The sequence below is a fragment of the Ascaphus truei genome, chromosome 13 (assembly GCF_040206685.1).
Source record: "Ascaphus truei isolate aAscTru1 chromosome 13, aAscTru1.hap1, whole genome shotgun sequence".
NCBI classification, from domain to species: domain Eukaryota; kingdom Metazoa; phylum Chordata; class Amphibia; order Anura; family Ascaphidae; genus Ascaphus; species Ascaphus truei.
The window spans coordinates 2,041,974-2,057,397 of NC_134495.1; the positions used below are offsets into that span (position 1 = coordinate 2,041,974).

Below are 15,424 nucleotides of genomic sequence, written 5' to 3' on the forward strand. Positions count from 1 at the left end.
CGCGCTGCGATACTGCACGCAACGCGCTGCGATACTGCACGTAACGCGCTGCGATACTGCACGCAACGCGCTGCGATACTGCACGTAACGCGCTGCGATACTGCATGCGATACTGCACGTAACGCGCTGCGATACTGCACGCAACGCGCTGCGATACTGCACGCAACGCGCTGCGATACTGCACGCAACGCGCTGCGATACTGCACGCAACGCGCTGCGATACTGCACGCAACGCGCTGCGATACTGCACGCAACGCGCTGCGATACTGCACGCAACGCGCTGCGATACTGCACGTAACGCGCTGCGATACTGCATGCGATACTGCACGTAACGCGCTGCGATACTGCACGCAACGCGCTGCGATACTGCACGTAACGCGCTGCGATACTGCACGTAACGCGCTGCGATACTGTACGTAACGCGCTGCGATACTGTACGTAACGCGCTGCGATACTGCACGTAACGCGCTGCGATACTGTACGTAACGCGCTGCGATACTGCACGTAACGCGCTGCGATACTGCACGTAACGCGCTGCGATACTGCACGCAACGCGCTGCGATACTGCACGCAACGCGCTGCGATACTGCACGCAACGCGCTGCGATACTGCACGTAACGCGCTGCGATACTGCACGTAACGCGCTGCGATACTGCATGCGATACTGCACGTAACGCGCTGCGATACTGCATGCGATACTGCACGTAACGCGCTGCGATACTGCACGCAACGCGCTGCGATACTGCACGCAACGCGCTGCGATACTGCATGCGATACTGCACGTAACGCGCTGCGATACTGCACGCAACGCGCTGCGATACTGCACGTAACGCGCTGCGATACTGCATGCGATACTGCACGTAACGCGCTGCGATACTGCATGCGATACTGCACGTAACGCGCTGCGATACTGCATGCGATACTGCACGTAACGCGCTGCGATACTGCACGCAACGCGCTGCGATACTGCACGTAACGCGCTGCGATACTGCATGCGATACTGCACGTAACGCGCTGCGATACTGCACGCAACGCGCTGCGATACTGCATGCGATACTGCACGTAACGCGCTGCGATACTGCACGCAACGCGCTGCGATACTGCACGCAACGCGCTGCGATACTGCATGCGATACTGCACGCAACGCGCTGCGATACTGCACGCAACGCGCTGCGATACTGCACGCAACGCGCTGCGATACTGCACGTAACGCGCTGCGATACTGTATGCTCACATCTTACATCCCCACAACCCCAGCATCCTCTCCGACTGATATATCTGTATCCTTCCTCATCATTCCACCTCTTAAAGTGTCAGCTCTTCTGAACAGGGACCTTCTGCCCTTTTATTTGTTTGGGGGGGGGGGAGAGAAATCATGTGAGCAAAATGTTAGTACAGTATTTGCACCCCCTTTTAGCAATTATACATGACTCTTTCCGGCCAAGAAATTGGTAAAAAACCCAATGCATTTTCTATGTATGTTTTATGTCTCTAAACGCACGATATTCTGCACCCCCAATAGCAATGACTATTTGTAATCCTCCACCCCAGAAGCTTTTACCCTTTAAACATTGTACGAGTTTAGCTAACACCTTTCGGTGCAGCGCCTCATTCCCCTCATTCCAAAGGGTTTTAGCATCAAATCAAACACGAACAGATTGTGAGCTCAGGAGACAAGAGTTTTTTTTTTTTTTTTTGCTCTTAACCCTGTTTTGTATAATACATTTCTGTATGTAAAGTGTCCGTGTGGGGATCTGCAGAGCGCGCAGCAGGCGGCGTGTCACTTTATAAATGTGGGGACCTGCAGAGCGCGCAGCAGGCGGCTGTCACTTTATAAATGTGGGGACCTGCAGAGCGCGCAGCAGGCGGCTGTCACTTTATAAATGTGGGGATCTGCAGAGCGCGCAGCAGGCGGCTGTCACTTTATAAATGTGGGGACCTGCAGAGCGCGCAGCAGGCGGCTGTCACTTTATAAATGTGGGGACCTGCAGAGCGCGCAGCAGGTGGCTGTCACTTTATAAATGTGGGGACCTGCAGAGCGCGCAGCAGGCGGCTGTCACTTTATAAATGTGGGGACCTGCAGAGCGCGCAGCAGGTGGCTGTCACTTTATAAATGTGGGGATCTGCAGAGCGCGCAGCAGGCGGCTGTCACTTTATAAATGTGGGGACCCGCAGAGCGCGCAGCAGGTGGCTGTCACTTTATAAATGTGGGGATCTGCAGAGCGCGCAGCAGGCGGCTGTCACTTTATAAATGTGGGGACCTGCAGAGCGCGCAGCAGGTGGCTGTCACTTTATAAATGTGGGGACCTGCAGAGCGCGCAGCAGGCGGCTGTCACTTTATAAATGTGGGGACCTGCAGAGCGCGCAGCAGGCGGCTGTCACTTTATAAATGTGGGGACCTGCAGAGCGCGCAGCAGGTGGCTGTCACTTTATAAATGTGGGGATCTGCAGAGCGCGCAGCAGGTGGCTGTCACTTTATAAATGTGGGGACCTGCAGAGCGCGCAGCAGGTGGCTGTCACTTTATAAATGTGGGGACCTGCAGAGCGCGCAGCAGGTGGCTGTCACTTTATAAATGTGGGGATCTGCAGAGCGCGCAGCAGGTGGCTGTCACTTTATAAATGTGGGGACCTGCAGAGCGCGCAGCAGGCGGCTGTCACTTTATAAATGTGGGGATCTGCAGAGCGCGCAGCAGGCGGCTGTCACTTTATAAATGTGGGGATCTGCAGAGCGCGCAGCAGGCGGCTGTCACTTTATAAATGTGGGGATCTGCAGAGCGCGCAGCAGGTGGCTGTCACTTTATAAATGTGGGGACCTGCAGAGCGCGCAGCAGGCGGCTGTCACTTTATAAATGTGGGGATCTGCAGAGCGCGCAGCAGGCGGCTGTCACTTTATAAATGTGGGGATCTGCAGAGCGCGCAGCAGGCGGCTGTCACTTTATAAATGTGGGGATCTGCAGAGCGCGCAGCAGGCGGCTGTCACTTTATAAATGTGGGGATCTGCAGAGCGCGCAGCAGGCGGCTGTCACTTTATAAATGTGGGGATCTGCAGAGCGCGCAGCAGGCGGCTGTCACTTTATAAATGTGGGGATCTGCAGAGCGCGCAGCAGGTGGCTGTCACTTTATAAATGTGGGGACCTGCAGAGCGCGCAGCAGGTGGCTGTCACTTTATAAATGTGGGGATCTGCAGAGCGCGCAGCAGGCGGCTGTCACTTTATAAATGTGGGGATCTGCAGAGCGCGCAGCAGGTGGCTGTCACTTTATAAATGTGGGGACCTGCAGAGCGCGCAGCAGGCGGCTGTCACTTTATAAATGTGGGGATCTGCAGAGCGCGCAGCAGGCGGCTGTCACTTTATAAATGTGGGGATCTGCAGAGCGCGCAGCAGGTGGCTGTCACTTTATAAATGTGGGGATCTGCAGAGCGCGCAGCAGGTGGCTGTCACTTTATAAATGTGGGGACCTGCAGAGCGCGCAGCAGGCGGCTGTCACTTTATAAATGTGGGGATCTGCAGAGCGCGCAGCAGGCGGCTGTCACTTTATAAATGTGGGGACCTGCAGAGCGCGCAGCAGGCGGCTGTCACTTTATAAATGTGGGGACCTGCAGAGCGCGCAGCAGGTGGCTGTCACTTTATAAATGTGGGGGTCTGCAGAGCGCGCAGCAGGCGGCTGTCACTTTATAAATGTGGGGATCTGCAGAGCGCGCAGCAGGCGGCTGTCACTTTATAAATGTGGGGATCTGCAGAGCGCGCAGCAGGTGGCTGTCACTTTATAAATGTGGGGACCTGCAGAGCGCGCAGCAGGCGGCTGTCACTTTATAAATGTGGGGATCTGCAGAGCGCGCAGCAGGTGGCTGTCACTTTATAAATGTGGGGACCTGCAGAGCGCGCAGCAGGCGTGTCACTTTATAAATGTGGGGACCTGCAGAGCGCGCAGCAGGTGGCTGTCACTGTATAAATGTGGGGATCTGCAGAGCGCGCAGCAGGCGGCTGTCACTTTATAAATGTGGGGACCTGCAGAGCGCCAGCAGGCGGCTGTCACTTTATAAATGTGGGGACCTGCAGAGCGCGCAGCAGGTGGCTGTCACTTTATAAATGTGGGGGTCTGCAGAGCGCGCAGCAGGCGGCTGTCACTTTATAAATGTGGGGATCTGCAGAGCGCGCAGCAGGCGGCTGTCACTTTATAAATGTGGGGACCTGCAGAGCGCGCAGCAGGCGGCTGTCACTTTATAAATGTGGGGATCTGCAGAGCGCGCAGCAGGCGGCTGTCACTTTATAAATGTGGGGATCTGCAGAGCGCGCAGCAGGCGGCTGTCACTTTATAAATGTGGGGACCTGCAGAGCGCGCAGCAGGCGGCTGTCACTTTATAAATGTGGGGACCTGCAGAGCGCGCAGCAGGCGGCTGTCACTTTATAAATGTGGGGACCTGCAGAGCGCGCAGCAGGTGGCTGTCACTTTATAAATGTGGGGGTCTGCAGAGCGCGCAGCAGGCGGCTGTCACTTTATAAATGTGGGGATCTGCAGAGCGCGCAGCAGGCGGCTGTCACTTTATAAATGACGTAATAATATTAATAAATAAAGAAATAAATAGTGCACGGGTTTAGTGCAGCCTGGATGTGTAACGACATTGGAATCATTGCAAGCTCGGGCCTGGGCTGAGGCTTTTAACACCACCATTTATTATGGCAGTCACTGTGAAATGGCAGAGCTAAGATATCTTTGTAGCTGCAACCCATTTTTACCCTGTTTTGCAGCTGAGATCTGCTTAATGCTGTAATTGTTAATCCCTTCAATTTGTTCTAGGCCCCACTGGCACTGAAGGGGTCAAATAACCCCCATTTACCATATGCAAACTGCAATATTCGCTCACACTCCAGTAAGTCCCCCTTATATGTTCCCATCATGAGGTGGTACCCTTAGATGAAGCTGATGCACCCATCATGTATGTACGGAGCATATTGTCCAGTGGTGACATGAGTAAGAGGACGGGATGGTAACCTGGAGCTGAGTCTACTTGACATCTAGAAATGTGAGGGGTGATGGAGCCACATGTTTGCCATTCCACACGTGTCACTGAGTCAGTGGGACTATCAGGGGCTGGATAGATAGGTGCTGGGAAACTCCAGAACAAGGCTACTCCAGAACAGGGCTACTCAATTAGCATCCAGACCTCAAGTCCACTTAACCTGGGGGGGGCAAGTAGGCCCTGGGAGCAGCTTTGTCCTCTTCCCCCTCCCTGCTGCACGGCTTATAACTGAACTAGAGAGAGGGAGCCTTGCCATGTGTCTGATTGTCTACACCCTACAAATATCAGGTGAAAGGACAGTGGATGTCCGTGATAAATAATTGAGTAGCCCCGCTCCGGAGGGTCTTCTAAATAACATGGAAGCCCAGGGCAGCCTCAGGGACATCTCAACGCCTGGTGCTGTCACAAGAATCGGAGCTCTGACTCCAGCTCCGGCTCCTGCTGCGCTCCCAGGAGCTGGCGCTCGAGTCCCTGCTGCGGCTCTGCTCAGTGCTCGGGCTGCGGCTTCTGCTGCTCCTCGTGCTGGAGTAGCTGCGGCTCCTGGACCAGCTGCGGGTGTTGTACCAGGGAAGGCTGCTGCTGACACTGCTGGAGGAGGATGGACTGGGCCGGTAGTACGGGATCGGACGTTTGCGGGCACTGCGTGGAGAAGAATGACAGACACATTATCACAGCTTGCCATGGATTTCCATTGCTGAGATGCCAAGGAGGTTTAGGTCATCAGGGCCATGTAAGGACAGGTCTGTGCTGAGATCTCCTTTCTATTTGTACACAATGTAAGGCTGCTTTCCTGCCATTATACTGTAACATACTGTATATTACACAGACACGCGCACACAGACACACACGCACACACACACGCGCACACAGACACACACGCGCGCACACAGACACACACGCGCGCACACAGACACACACGCACAGACACACATGCACACACGATATACAGTTCTGTTCCCATTGCTATGAGCACCAAGTATCTGTTTAGGGACACATAGTATCTTTTCCTACATAAATGGCATCAGGCTCTATATACATATATACACACACACATATATATATATATATATATATATATATATATATATATATATATATATATATATATATATGTATATACACACATTTATATCTATCTATATATATCAGTCTATAGATATGTATAGATTTTTGTTTTGTAGTATAAAAAGTGACATAAATCTAAGTAAAGTGTAATTAATTAATATCTAATCAACAATAAAAAAAAATCACCAGCTTGAAATAAAGAAGTGTCAGGAAAAACATTATCCCAGGTGTTACTGCAACTACAGTCTTAGTACATTTATATCTTCTACCTGGAGACTCTTGTAGCTGTGTGTGTGTACATGTGTGCGCGTGTGTGTACATGTGTGTGTGTGTGTGTGCGTCTTTGTGTGTGTGTACATGTGTGTGTGTGTGTGTGTGTGTGTGTGCGCGTGTGTGTGTTGGCAGATTGTTCCAGTTGCAATCCGCTGGTGGATTTGATCAATGATAAAAAAAGATCTGGAAAAGGTGACCCGCCCTTTTTGAGATTGATCCGCGGACCCAAGGAACCGGCCGATCCGCAGCGGACCCAAAGAACCGGCCGATCCGCAGCGGACCCAAGGAACCAGCCGATCCGCAGAGGTCCCAAGGAACCGGCCGATCCGCAGAGAACTCAAGGAACCGGCCGATCTGCAGTGGACCCAAGGAACCGGCCGATCCGTAGCGGACCCAAGGAACCTGCCGATCCGCAGAGGTCCCTGTGGAACCGGCCGATCCACAGAGAACCCAAGGAACTGGCCGATCTGCAGCGGACCCAAGGAACCGGCCGATCCGTAGCGGACCCAAGGAACCGGCCGATCCTCAGAGAACCCAAGGAACCGGCCGATCCGCAGCGGACCCAAGGAACGGCCGATCCGCAGAGAACCCAAGGAACCGGCCGATCCGCAGAGAATCCAAGGAACCGGGCCAATCCGCAGAGGTCCCAAGGAACGGCCGATCCGCAGAGGTCCCAAGGAACCGGCCGATCCGTAGCGGACCCAAGGAACCTGCCGATCCGCAGAGGTCCCTGTGGAACCGGCCGATCCACAGAGAACCCAAGGAACCGGCCGATCCGCAGCGGACCCAAGGAACCGGCCGATCCGTAGCGGACCCAAGGAACTGGACGATCCGCAGCGGACCCAAGAAACCAGCCGATCCGCAGCGAACCCAAGGAACCGGCCGATCCGCAGCGGACCCAAGGAACCGGCCGATCCGAAGCGAACCCAAGGAACCTGCCGATCCGCAGAGAACCCAAGGAACCGGCCGATCCGCAGAGAACCCAAGGAACCGGCCGCTCCGCAGCGGACCCAAGGAACCGGCCGATCTGCAGCAGACCCAAGGAACCGGCCGATCCGCAGCGGACCCAAGGAACCGGCCGATCCGCAGCGGACCCAAGGAACCGGCCGATCCGCAGCGGACCCAAGGAACCGGCCGATCCGCAGCGGACCCAAGGAACCGGCCGATCCGCAGCGGACCCAAGGAACCAGCCGATCCGCAGCGGACCCAAGGAACCGGCCGATCCGCAGAGAACCCAAGGAACTGGCCGATCTGCAGCGGACCCAAGGAACCGGCCGATCTGCAGAGAACCCAAGGAACCGGGCTGATCCGCAGCGGACCCAAGGAACCGGGCCGATCCGCAGCGGACCCAAGGAACCGGGCCGATCCGCAGCGGACCCAAGGAACCGGCCGATCCGCAGCGGACCCAAGGAACCGGCCGATCCGCAGTGTGTCGGTATTTGGGTGTTTAAGGCTTTCATTAGGTAAACATGCGACAGCAGGAACTGTTCTCAAAAAAGTAAAGTCTAGATCAGGGGTCGCAAACTTTCCCTGCTGCGGCCCCCTGCCTGCTCTCCCTCCCCACTGCGCCCCCCTGCATGCTCTCCCCGCTGCGCCCCCCTGCCTGCTCTCCCTCCCCACTGCGCCCCCCTGCATGCACTCCCTCCCCACTGCGCCCCCCTGCATGCTCTCCCCGCTGCGCCCCCCTGCCTGCTCTCCCACCCTGCTGCGGCCCCCTGCCTGCTCTCTCTCCCCGCTGCGCCCTCCTGCCTGCTCTCCCTCCTGCTGCGTCCCCTGCCTGTTCTCTCTCCCCGCTGCGTCCCCCTGTCTGCTCTCTCTCCCCGCTGCCCCTCCTGCCTGCTCTCCCTCCTGCTGCGTCCCCCTGCCTGCTCTCTCTCCATGATGTGCCCTCCTGCCTGCTCTCCCTCCCCGCTGTGCCCTCCTGTCTGCTCTCTCTCCCCGCTGCACCCTCCTGCCTGCTCTCCCTCCTGCTGCGTCCCCCTGCCTGCTCTCTCTCCCCGCTGCACCCTCCTGCCTGCTCTCCCTCCTGCTGCGTCCCCCTGCCTGCTCTCTCTCCCTGCTGCGCCCTCCTGTCTGCTCTCTCTCCCCGCTGCGCCCTCCTGCCTGCTCCCTCCCTGCTGCGCCCCCCTGCCTGTTTTCCCACCACTTTATTCCATACCTGGTGATCCTTCTGGCTTCCAGGTGGCTTGGAGAATCTCTCCTGCGTTTCCTCATCGGAGAGTAGGAGCTGCGTCGCCTTCTGCGAGCTCCTTTGCACGTTTCCTTCTCGGTGGAACCATACTTCCTTGAGCACTCACGGTCCCTGTGGGAACATGGAAGTTTATCATTAGCATTTATGCCAAATATAATGAGACAAGTTCTTGGCAACATAGAACCACTGGTGAGCGATGCCCGTGGGCCTCTCCGAGAGCCAGCACAGTAACCCCATCCATACAAGTTGTATAATGATCATTTTCTGCTGATTTAATGTCTTGAACTGGCAATTTCTTTCACAGGGATACGGGTAAGAAAATACCAAAGAAAAAAGCAAGCCAAAGACTCAGCCAAAGACTCAGCCAAAGAGTAGAGGATCCTCCCTTGAAACACTTGTAAGATCGTTCTGACTTGATCACTGTGTCTGTGATGGTGTTTGTCTCTTAGCTGTGAGTGTTCACATTTATCGTACGGCTGTACAAACGTGGATATCTTTGTAGTTTGACACCGTTCTATAGTAGTAGATGGTGTCTCCTATTCCACGAGCTCCTCTTACTGCTTCCAAACCAATTGTTTTTAAGACCAAGGAAAAACCTTATACTTAACTTTGATATTTTACTTTTCCTTTCCTACTGATGAAGGCGACTGTCCCATTCAAGTGAGATGTCCAAGGACTTAGAGACCTTGACTTAATCTGTCTTATTCTAATGGTTAATCTTACTACCAAGCAGCCATGATACTTCATCCTGTTATTTACAGTACACGTGGACATTGACCTCAGCACAATAAGCCACAAACGTGGGCTCTAAACTGCCACGTACGTGTATAAAACCTTCGTGTGCTTCAGAGGGAGGAATGGAAAGGGTCGCCGGCAGCAAAGAGGGTCAAGCCCGTTGTTACCAATCCATGGGTTCATTGTCATTAACTGCTATGTAAGGCGTTACCTGCTGGGGCTGGAGCGAGAGTAACTTGGACTCCGACGGGACCTTGAACTTCTGCCTCCAGGGCTTTTTCTGCCTGAGTTGGAAGAATGGCTGGGAGATCGTGAGTAGGACCTGGAATATACCGTGAGCCGAGATGAGGACTATATACAAGAGCTGGTCAGAGGCAGGTGGTCAGTAGCTCTTTAATTGAGAGGTAGCACTGTCATGGAAGCAGAAGTTACAGAGCATAATACGAATAGATTATTTTCTTGTACAGTGCTGGCAATGTTGTTAGTAATGTACATAACATTTTGCTGGTACAATGAGTCTGTACACCAAGGAGCTTACAATCTAATGATGGTGCCTGAAGCACATGGGCCAGGTGCACTAAGTGGTGCTACTGAACTAGACATATTCTAGCGCCAGAGGACAGCTCCAGCTCATGCAAGTTATTATCCAAGTCCCCCGGCTGGAAAATGTTGGCAAAGGGAACACATTTGATTTATTAAAGATAAAATCCTGTTGTTTGCTACGGTATATATTTTTTCTCTAATAAATATTGTGCTATTTTCTAACACAAAGTTTGAGGCTGTGAGACTTTGGTTTTACATTATCATGCACAAAACCTTTTGGGATTTATTCTTCATTGTCTGTTGATTAGCGTCAATGTCTTAAGTTATTTTTGTGTGATTTGTTTGTGATGAATATGTGCACTGTTAGTAGGAACCATAGCAGGAGTTCCAGAGAAGTTACTTGGAATAGACACAATATATAAAAGAATGGGATATACCTGTGTCTGTCTCATGTTTACTATCTGTCAACAACCACCAGGTTCTAGCTAAATCTCACCTTGTCTCAGAAGAGCTGGATCTCCTTCGTGACTTTCTAGCTGAAGAAGACCTATGGTGTGATGAGTAAGAGCTGACGGAATGGCTTGGACTGCGGGAGTAAGACCGCCTGCTGCTAGAGTGTGAGGAGTTCCTTGCTGGTGCTCTATGTGGAGAGTTTCTGTCAGGCGATAGGTCTGATATGAGCTTCTGCTCCTCCAAGCAGCCCAGACATGGGGATAGAACTCTGTAGAACAAGAAGATCCACCATGTGGGATATTTAATCAAAATATTCCCGATGCATTATGTATAATGGATACTCCCAACTTTATTGTTGGAGCAAAGGAAGACAAATGTTGAAAGGCTCTCTCTCTCTTACAGTAAACACTCTCTTTTCACACATTTGCTTACGTCTGGCAGTGAGGAAGTTATAAATCCCCTCCCATGATCCCTTCCCATTATTTTCCTATGATGCGATGACATGGGGTTCCATACTTTGGAGTTGTCTATCTGCATGAAGCCTTTCTCCTAATAAACCCTGGACCTGCCTAAGGTGAAGCCCCTGAGTCCAACAAGATCTGCACCACTTCTGAGCAGTACTACCGACTCGCACACAAAGCGAAAAGTCTCAGTCTTCTGGCCAGCAGGCGGTGGTGTAGTTCTGAAATGTTTTGCAATTTAATACAGATAAATGCACGGTTATGCATTTGGGAAACAAGAATAAACAGGCGACTTAAAAATTAGAAAAATTAGGGGAATCCTTGATGGAGAAGGATTTAGGAGTGCTTGTAGACAGCAGGTTTAGCAATAGCGCCCAATGTCATGCAGTAGCTGCAAATGCAAACAAGATCTTATCTTGCATTAAACGGGCAATGGATGGAAGGGAAGTAAATATAATTATGCCCCTCTATAAAGCATTAGTAAGACCACACCTTGAATATGGAATACAATTTGAGCACCACTCTTTAGAAAAGACATTCTGGAACTAGAGAGAGTGCAGAGAAGAGCCACCAAATTAATAAAGGGGATGGACAATCTGATTTATGAGGAGAGGCCTCATTTAACTAAATTAGATTTGTTTACGTCTAAGAGGAGATATGATAACTATATACAAATATATTCGGGGACAATACAAGGGGCTTTCAAAAGAACTATTCATCCCAAGGGCAGTACAAAGGACTCGGGGTAATCCCTTAAGGTTGGAGGAAAGGAGATTTTATCAGCAACAAAGGAAAGGGTTCTTTACAGTAAGGACAGTTAAAATGTGGAATTCATTACCCATGTAGTCTATGATGGCAGATACAATAGATTTGTTCTAAAAAAGGTTGGACATCAAGATATACCAAATAAGTAAACATGGGAAGAATGTTGATCCAGGGAGTAATCTGATTGCCAATATTTGGAGTCAGCAAGGAATTTCTTTTTTCCCTTATATCATTCTATGATATAACACTGGGGTTTCTTGTTTGCCTTCCTCTGTAAATACAAATACGGGATAAAGTATCTGTCGTCTAAATTTAGCATCGGTTGAACTTGGACGCACCTGTATGTCTTTTTCTACCTCATCTACTATGTAGATTGGTTTTGGTTCTACATTTGTAAAACAATTATGAAAATACCATAAGCAGGAAATAGTTTGTTTTACATTTCTTCAAAATTTGAGCTTGTGTGCCCATCCTTGATAAATATAATAACTATACAGGTATAAGCTAAACGTGTGTATGTTTCCCCTCTTCATTCCTTCCTGAGGCTGCTAGACAGGTCTAATTAATTTCCAAACAATAGAGTGGGCCCTGCAGCTCTGACGAATATGAGAGGAATTGCTGAAGTCTGAGAGGGGGCAGAAACCATGCGCTCCGAGGGCAAAATCTCCTCACCATCTGAAGATACATGTTGGTATATATGTGTGTATGTATGAATACTTATTTACACTATACAAATCTACCTCATGGAGAGGAATTCCGTCATCCCACTACTGACCGTCCAATACCCCACCACCCCCCCGCCCATGGCCCAGCACCCCCAAATCTCATTGTTTTTAGTTCATCGAGGTTGACAACTCGTAAATAAAATTAAGAAGGAGAAAATCTAGATACAGGTGTGATATAGTTATGAGGCTATATATACGTTGACAAACCTGTAATTAATTGTTGGTACCGTACATAACATTTTGCTCTAGAAGAAAACAAGGTTGGTAAATGAAAGACATTACAGAACTGGTTGTACTGATTTGGCTGTGCCATAGCGTTCGGTTTTCACCTCTTGTCCTGCCTCTGTGCATCTCCCAACAGATGTGCTGCATCCTTCGTGAAAGAGAAACAGCTGGCGGACGAGTTCCCTGAATCAGAGATGTTGTCGCTGTGGCCATTTGGCGGTTTCCTGGAGGACAGAGCATGTCCAAAGCCCTGGTGGGCCGGGCTGCCTTTGTCCTGGGTGACCTTCAACCCTGACGAGGTCGCCTGCATGGAAGGAGGGGAGCATGTATCGTTCCCCGAGTCATACTCGTGGGTACCTTTCTTCTGACAACCTCCGTGAACCTCTGCTGTGACCAAAAGGCCGGGGACTGACTGGGAAATCTGAAAACACAAGGGAACGTTGACATAGGCTGAACCCAAAACGTGAATCCAACTCAAGTAACTTAATAACAAGTCTTGTATTGGTTCTTTTAGCGTTCATGATATACTGTATAGTTTATTAACTAAAAAAAGGAAAATAAGGAGATAGAGAGAGGAGCTGGCAGAGATAAACAAAAGAGAAAGAGGAGAACAAAGACATCTTTACAGAAAGCCCCGAGAGGCTTCTGCAGATGAGAGAGAATTGCAATGATATAAACACCATGCAAAATATTGGCATGCACCCATATACAGTGCAAAGAATGGAACGCAAAGCGGAACCAGTATCGCTTTCAGTGTAATTAGTCTTCCTCTATGATAAAGTATTGGAGCTGCAACTGGGACCCGGGTGGCAGAAGAGAAGGGCTGCAGCCTTATATTTATGCACAAGTCTGCGGCATCTAATATAATTATCTGTGACTGGGGAATACAGATCTCATCAATGCATCAAAGAGACAAAGCAGGACCTGTTGATGCAATGGAGACCTATGTCTGGGATATCATTTTGCTTTAGAGCAGCGGAGGGTCTAGCCCAGTCTTGATTTATAAATATAAATGATGTTCTGTATGTTGAAGGCAGACTGTACATGCAGAAAACAGTCAAGATTGCACATACACATCCCACACAGTAACTTGCTTCAATATCTAATACATCACACAGCGTTCCCACTGCAGGCTCAGGTTTCTGGGTATAGATATATAGGAATGAGAACACCTAGCATGGCACTTTCAGTGTCATAAATCCTTTCTGTACTGGAATCTGCAAACAACTTCATCCTGCAACAGTACACAACCTGTACAGGCGGTCTCGGTTTGAAGAACCAGAAGACCCACTCAAAGATCGGGACGGAAAATGTATATACACGCGCAGGCCGGTACTCTCCATATTCACTGCTGCAACACCGGGGTTTTAAAGGTAGCAGCAGGTGATTCTGGTTTTATTCATCTAAATCTTGCAATCTTGTATAAATAACCTATAATGGCCAGAACATTGGAGAGGATTTGGAAGCAGATGGTAATTCTTCCTACAATTAGGAAGTCAAATTGTCTTTATGATGTAAAACAATACACTAAGAGGAATTTTGAACATATATTAGATTCATAGGCAGCGTCAATATTTAAAAGTTCTGTAAATGCACATGAGAAAAATGTCCTGACTAAGTATGTATTTGCAGCGGTGCTAGTGTATCAAAGAAATGCCTTGTCTACGTATTAAATAAAAATCCTGTAGCCCAGAATAGGAGAAATACACAGTCCGCATCTGTATACAAGAAATAGTATTGCATTAGAGCATAAGAGGAGAACAGTAACTCCAAGTACAAAAGAAATCCTCATTTCAGGGATCACTTCCCCCTATGAAGGAAAAGTATATTGTTTCTTGGCAGGGGCAAAACTAAACTGCTGATCCTTTGCAATGCTGATTTACTTTGTACTTTGAGTCACTGTTCTAGTCTAATGCACCAAGGTATTTTGAATATGCAGCTCTTAGCATCAATGTATCAAGATATATACTGCACGTGCTGTACATTTCCCGGTGTATATCAGATTGTGATTTGGGCCATATTTTCCTGTATCACATTACAAATTCTTCCAGTATTAGCTGCTAAACAATCTTCTGACACAAGATCGGCCTTCGCTGTAAAATGCTAGATTGAGACTTTCTTTACATTTGATGAAGATGCGATACAGTCTTTTTTCAGTGTTGATTTTTAATTGCTCATGTGAGCCCTGCTATGAATCATCTAATATTATTTTGCGTTTGCCTTTTTATAGCTGTATATTTAAGGCGTCAGCATGACTGGAAATCTGTGCAGAGGTCACTGTAATTACAAGCATCCTACACAATGGCCCAAAGTCACAATTAGTGAGACGTTCAATAAATGCCCTTATCGTAACTGACCTTATCATGTTACAGTGAAAGAACTGAACGAATAAACAAGGGTTTGTTTGCAGAAGCTACAGGCACCATTGATAAATATTTGTTGGCTGGAAAACTGTGGCAATATTAGAAACACCCTTTTCAAACTGGATTTATCCTGGATAAATCTGATACTTTGCTGTGCTCCAGTTTGTCAGCTGGAAATCTCCAGTAAGAAGAACCTCTTCTGAGAATATTCACTATGACATCTATTTACTCAAGTCTCTTGGCTGCAAAATTGGGGCATGCGTTAAGCATAAATTACCCGTACAGGGGTGGCGGGTGCATCATATCAGTCCCACTATTGGTTATAGTCCAAACGCAAAATTAAATAATACTAGCACTCCAATACCGTCAACGAGTTAAAATATAAATATCTCATTTTTTTTTAGTTGTCCATTTAAATCGAATGTTCCTATTCCCAAGGGAAGCTTCCTCAGCATCAGAAAAGCAGAGACTAACAGCAGACACTGCAACACAGGGGGAGATATATATATATATATATATATGTGTATATATACATATACATATATATATACATACATACCTAAAATCACTATAGCTGTTGGTGAACGTTAACAGATATTTAATTA

General features: G+C 49.4%; 1 protein-coding gene across 1 annotated transcript in view; it reads right to left on the reverse strand.

Annotated features, from left to right (window-relative positions):
• Positions 1 to 4,395: 4,395 nt before the first annotated feature.
• SRRM4 (serine/arginine repetitive matrix 4) overlaps positions 4,396 to 15,424 on the reverse strand; it is a 120,876-nt gene continuing 109,847 nt past the window's right edge. Inside the window, exons 9-13 of the mRNA XM_075568069.1 lie at positions 12,561 to 12,877; positions 10,324 to 10,548; positions 9,496 to 9,606; positions 8,517 to 8,660; positions 4,396 to 5,659 (exon numbers count right to left, since the gene is read on the reverse strand). Coding sequence (XP_075424184.1) covers positions 5,407 to 5,659; positions 8,517 to 8,660; positions 9,496 to 9,606; positions 10,324 to 10,548; positions 12,561 to 12,877 — 1,050 coding nt within the window. The 3' untranslated portion in view covers positions 4,396 to 5,406. The remainder of the gene's footprint in view (positions 5,660 to 8,516; positions 8,661 to 9,495; positions 9,607 to 10,323; positions 10,549 to 12,560; positions 12,878 to 15,424) is intronic.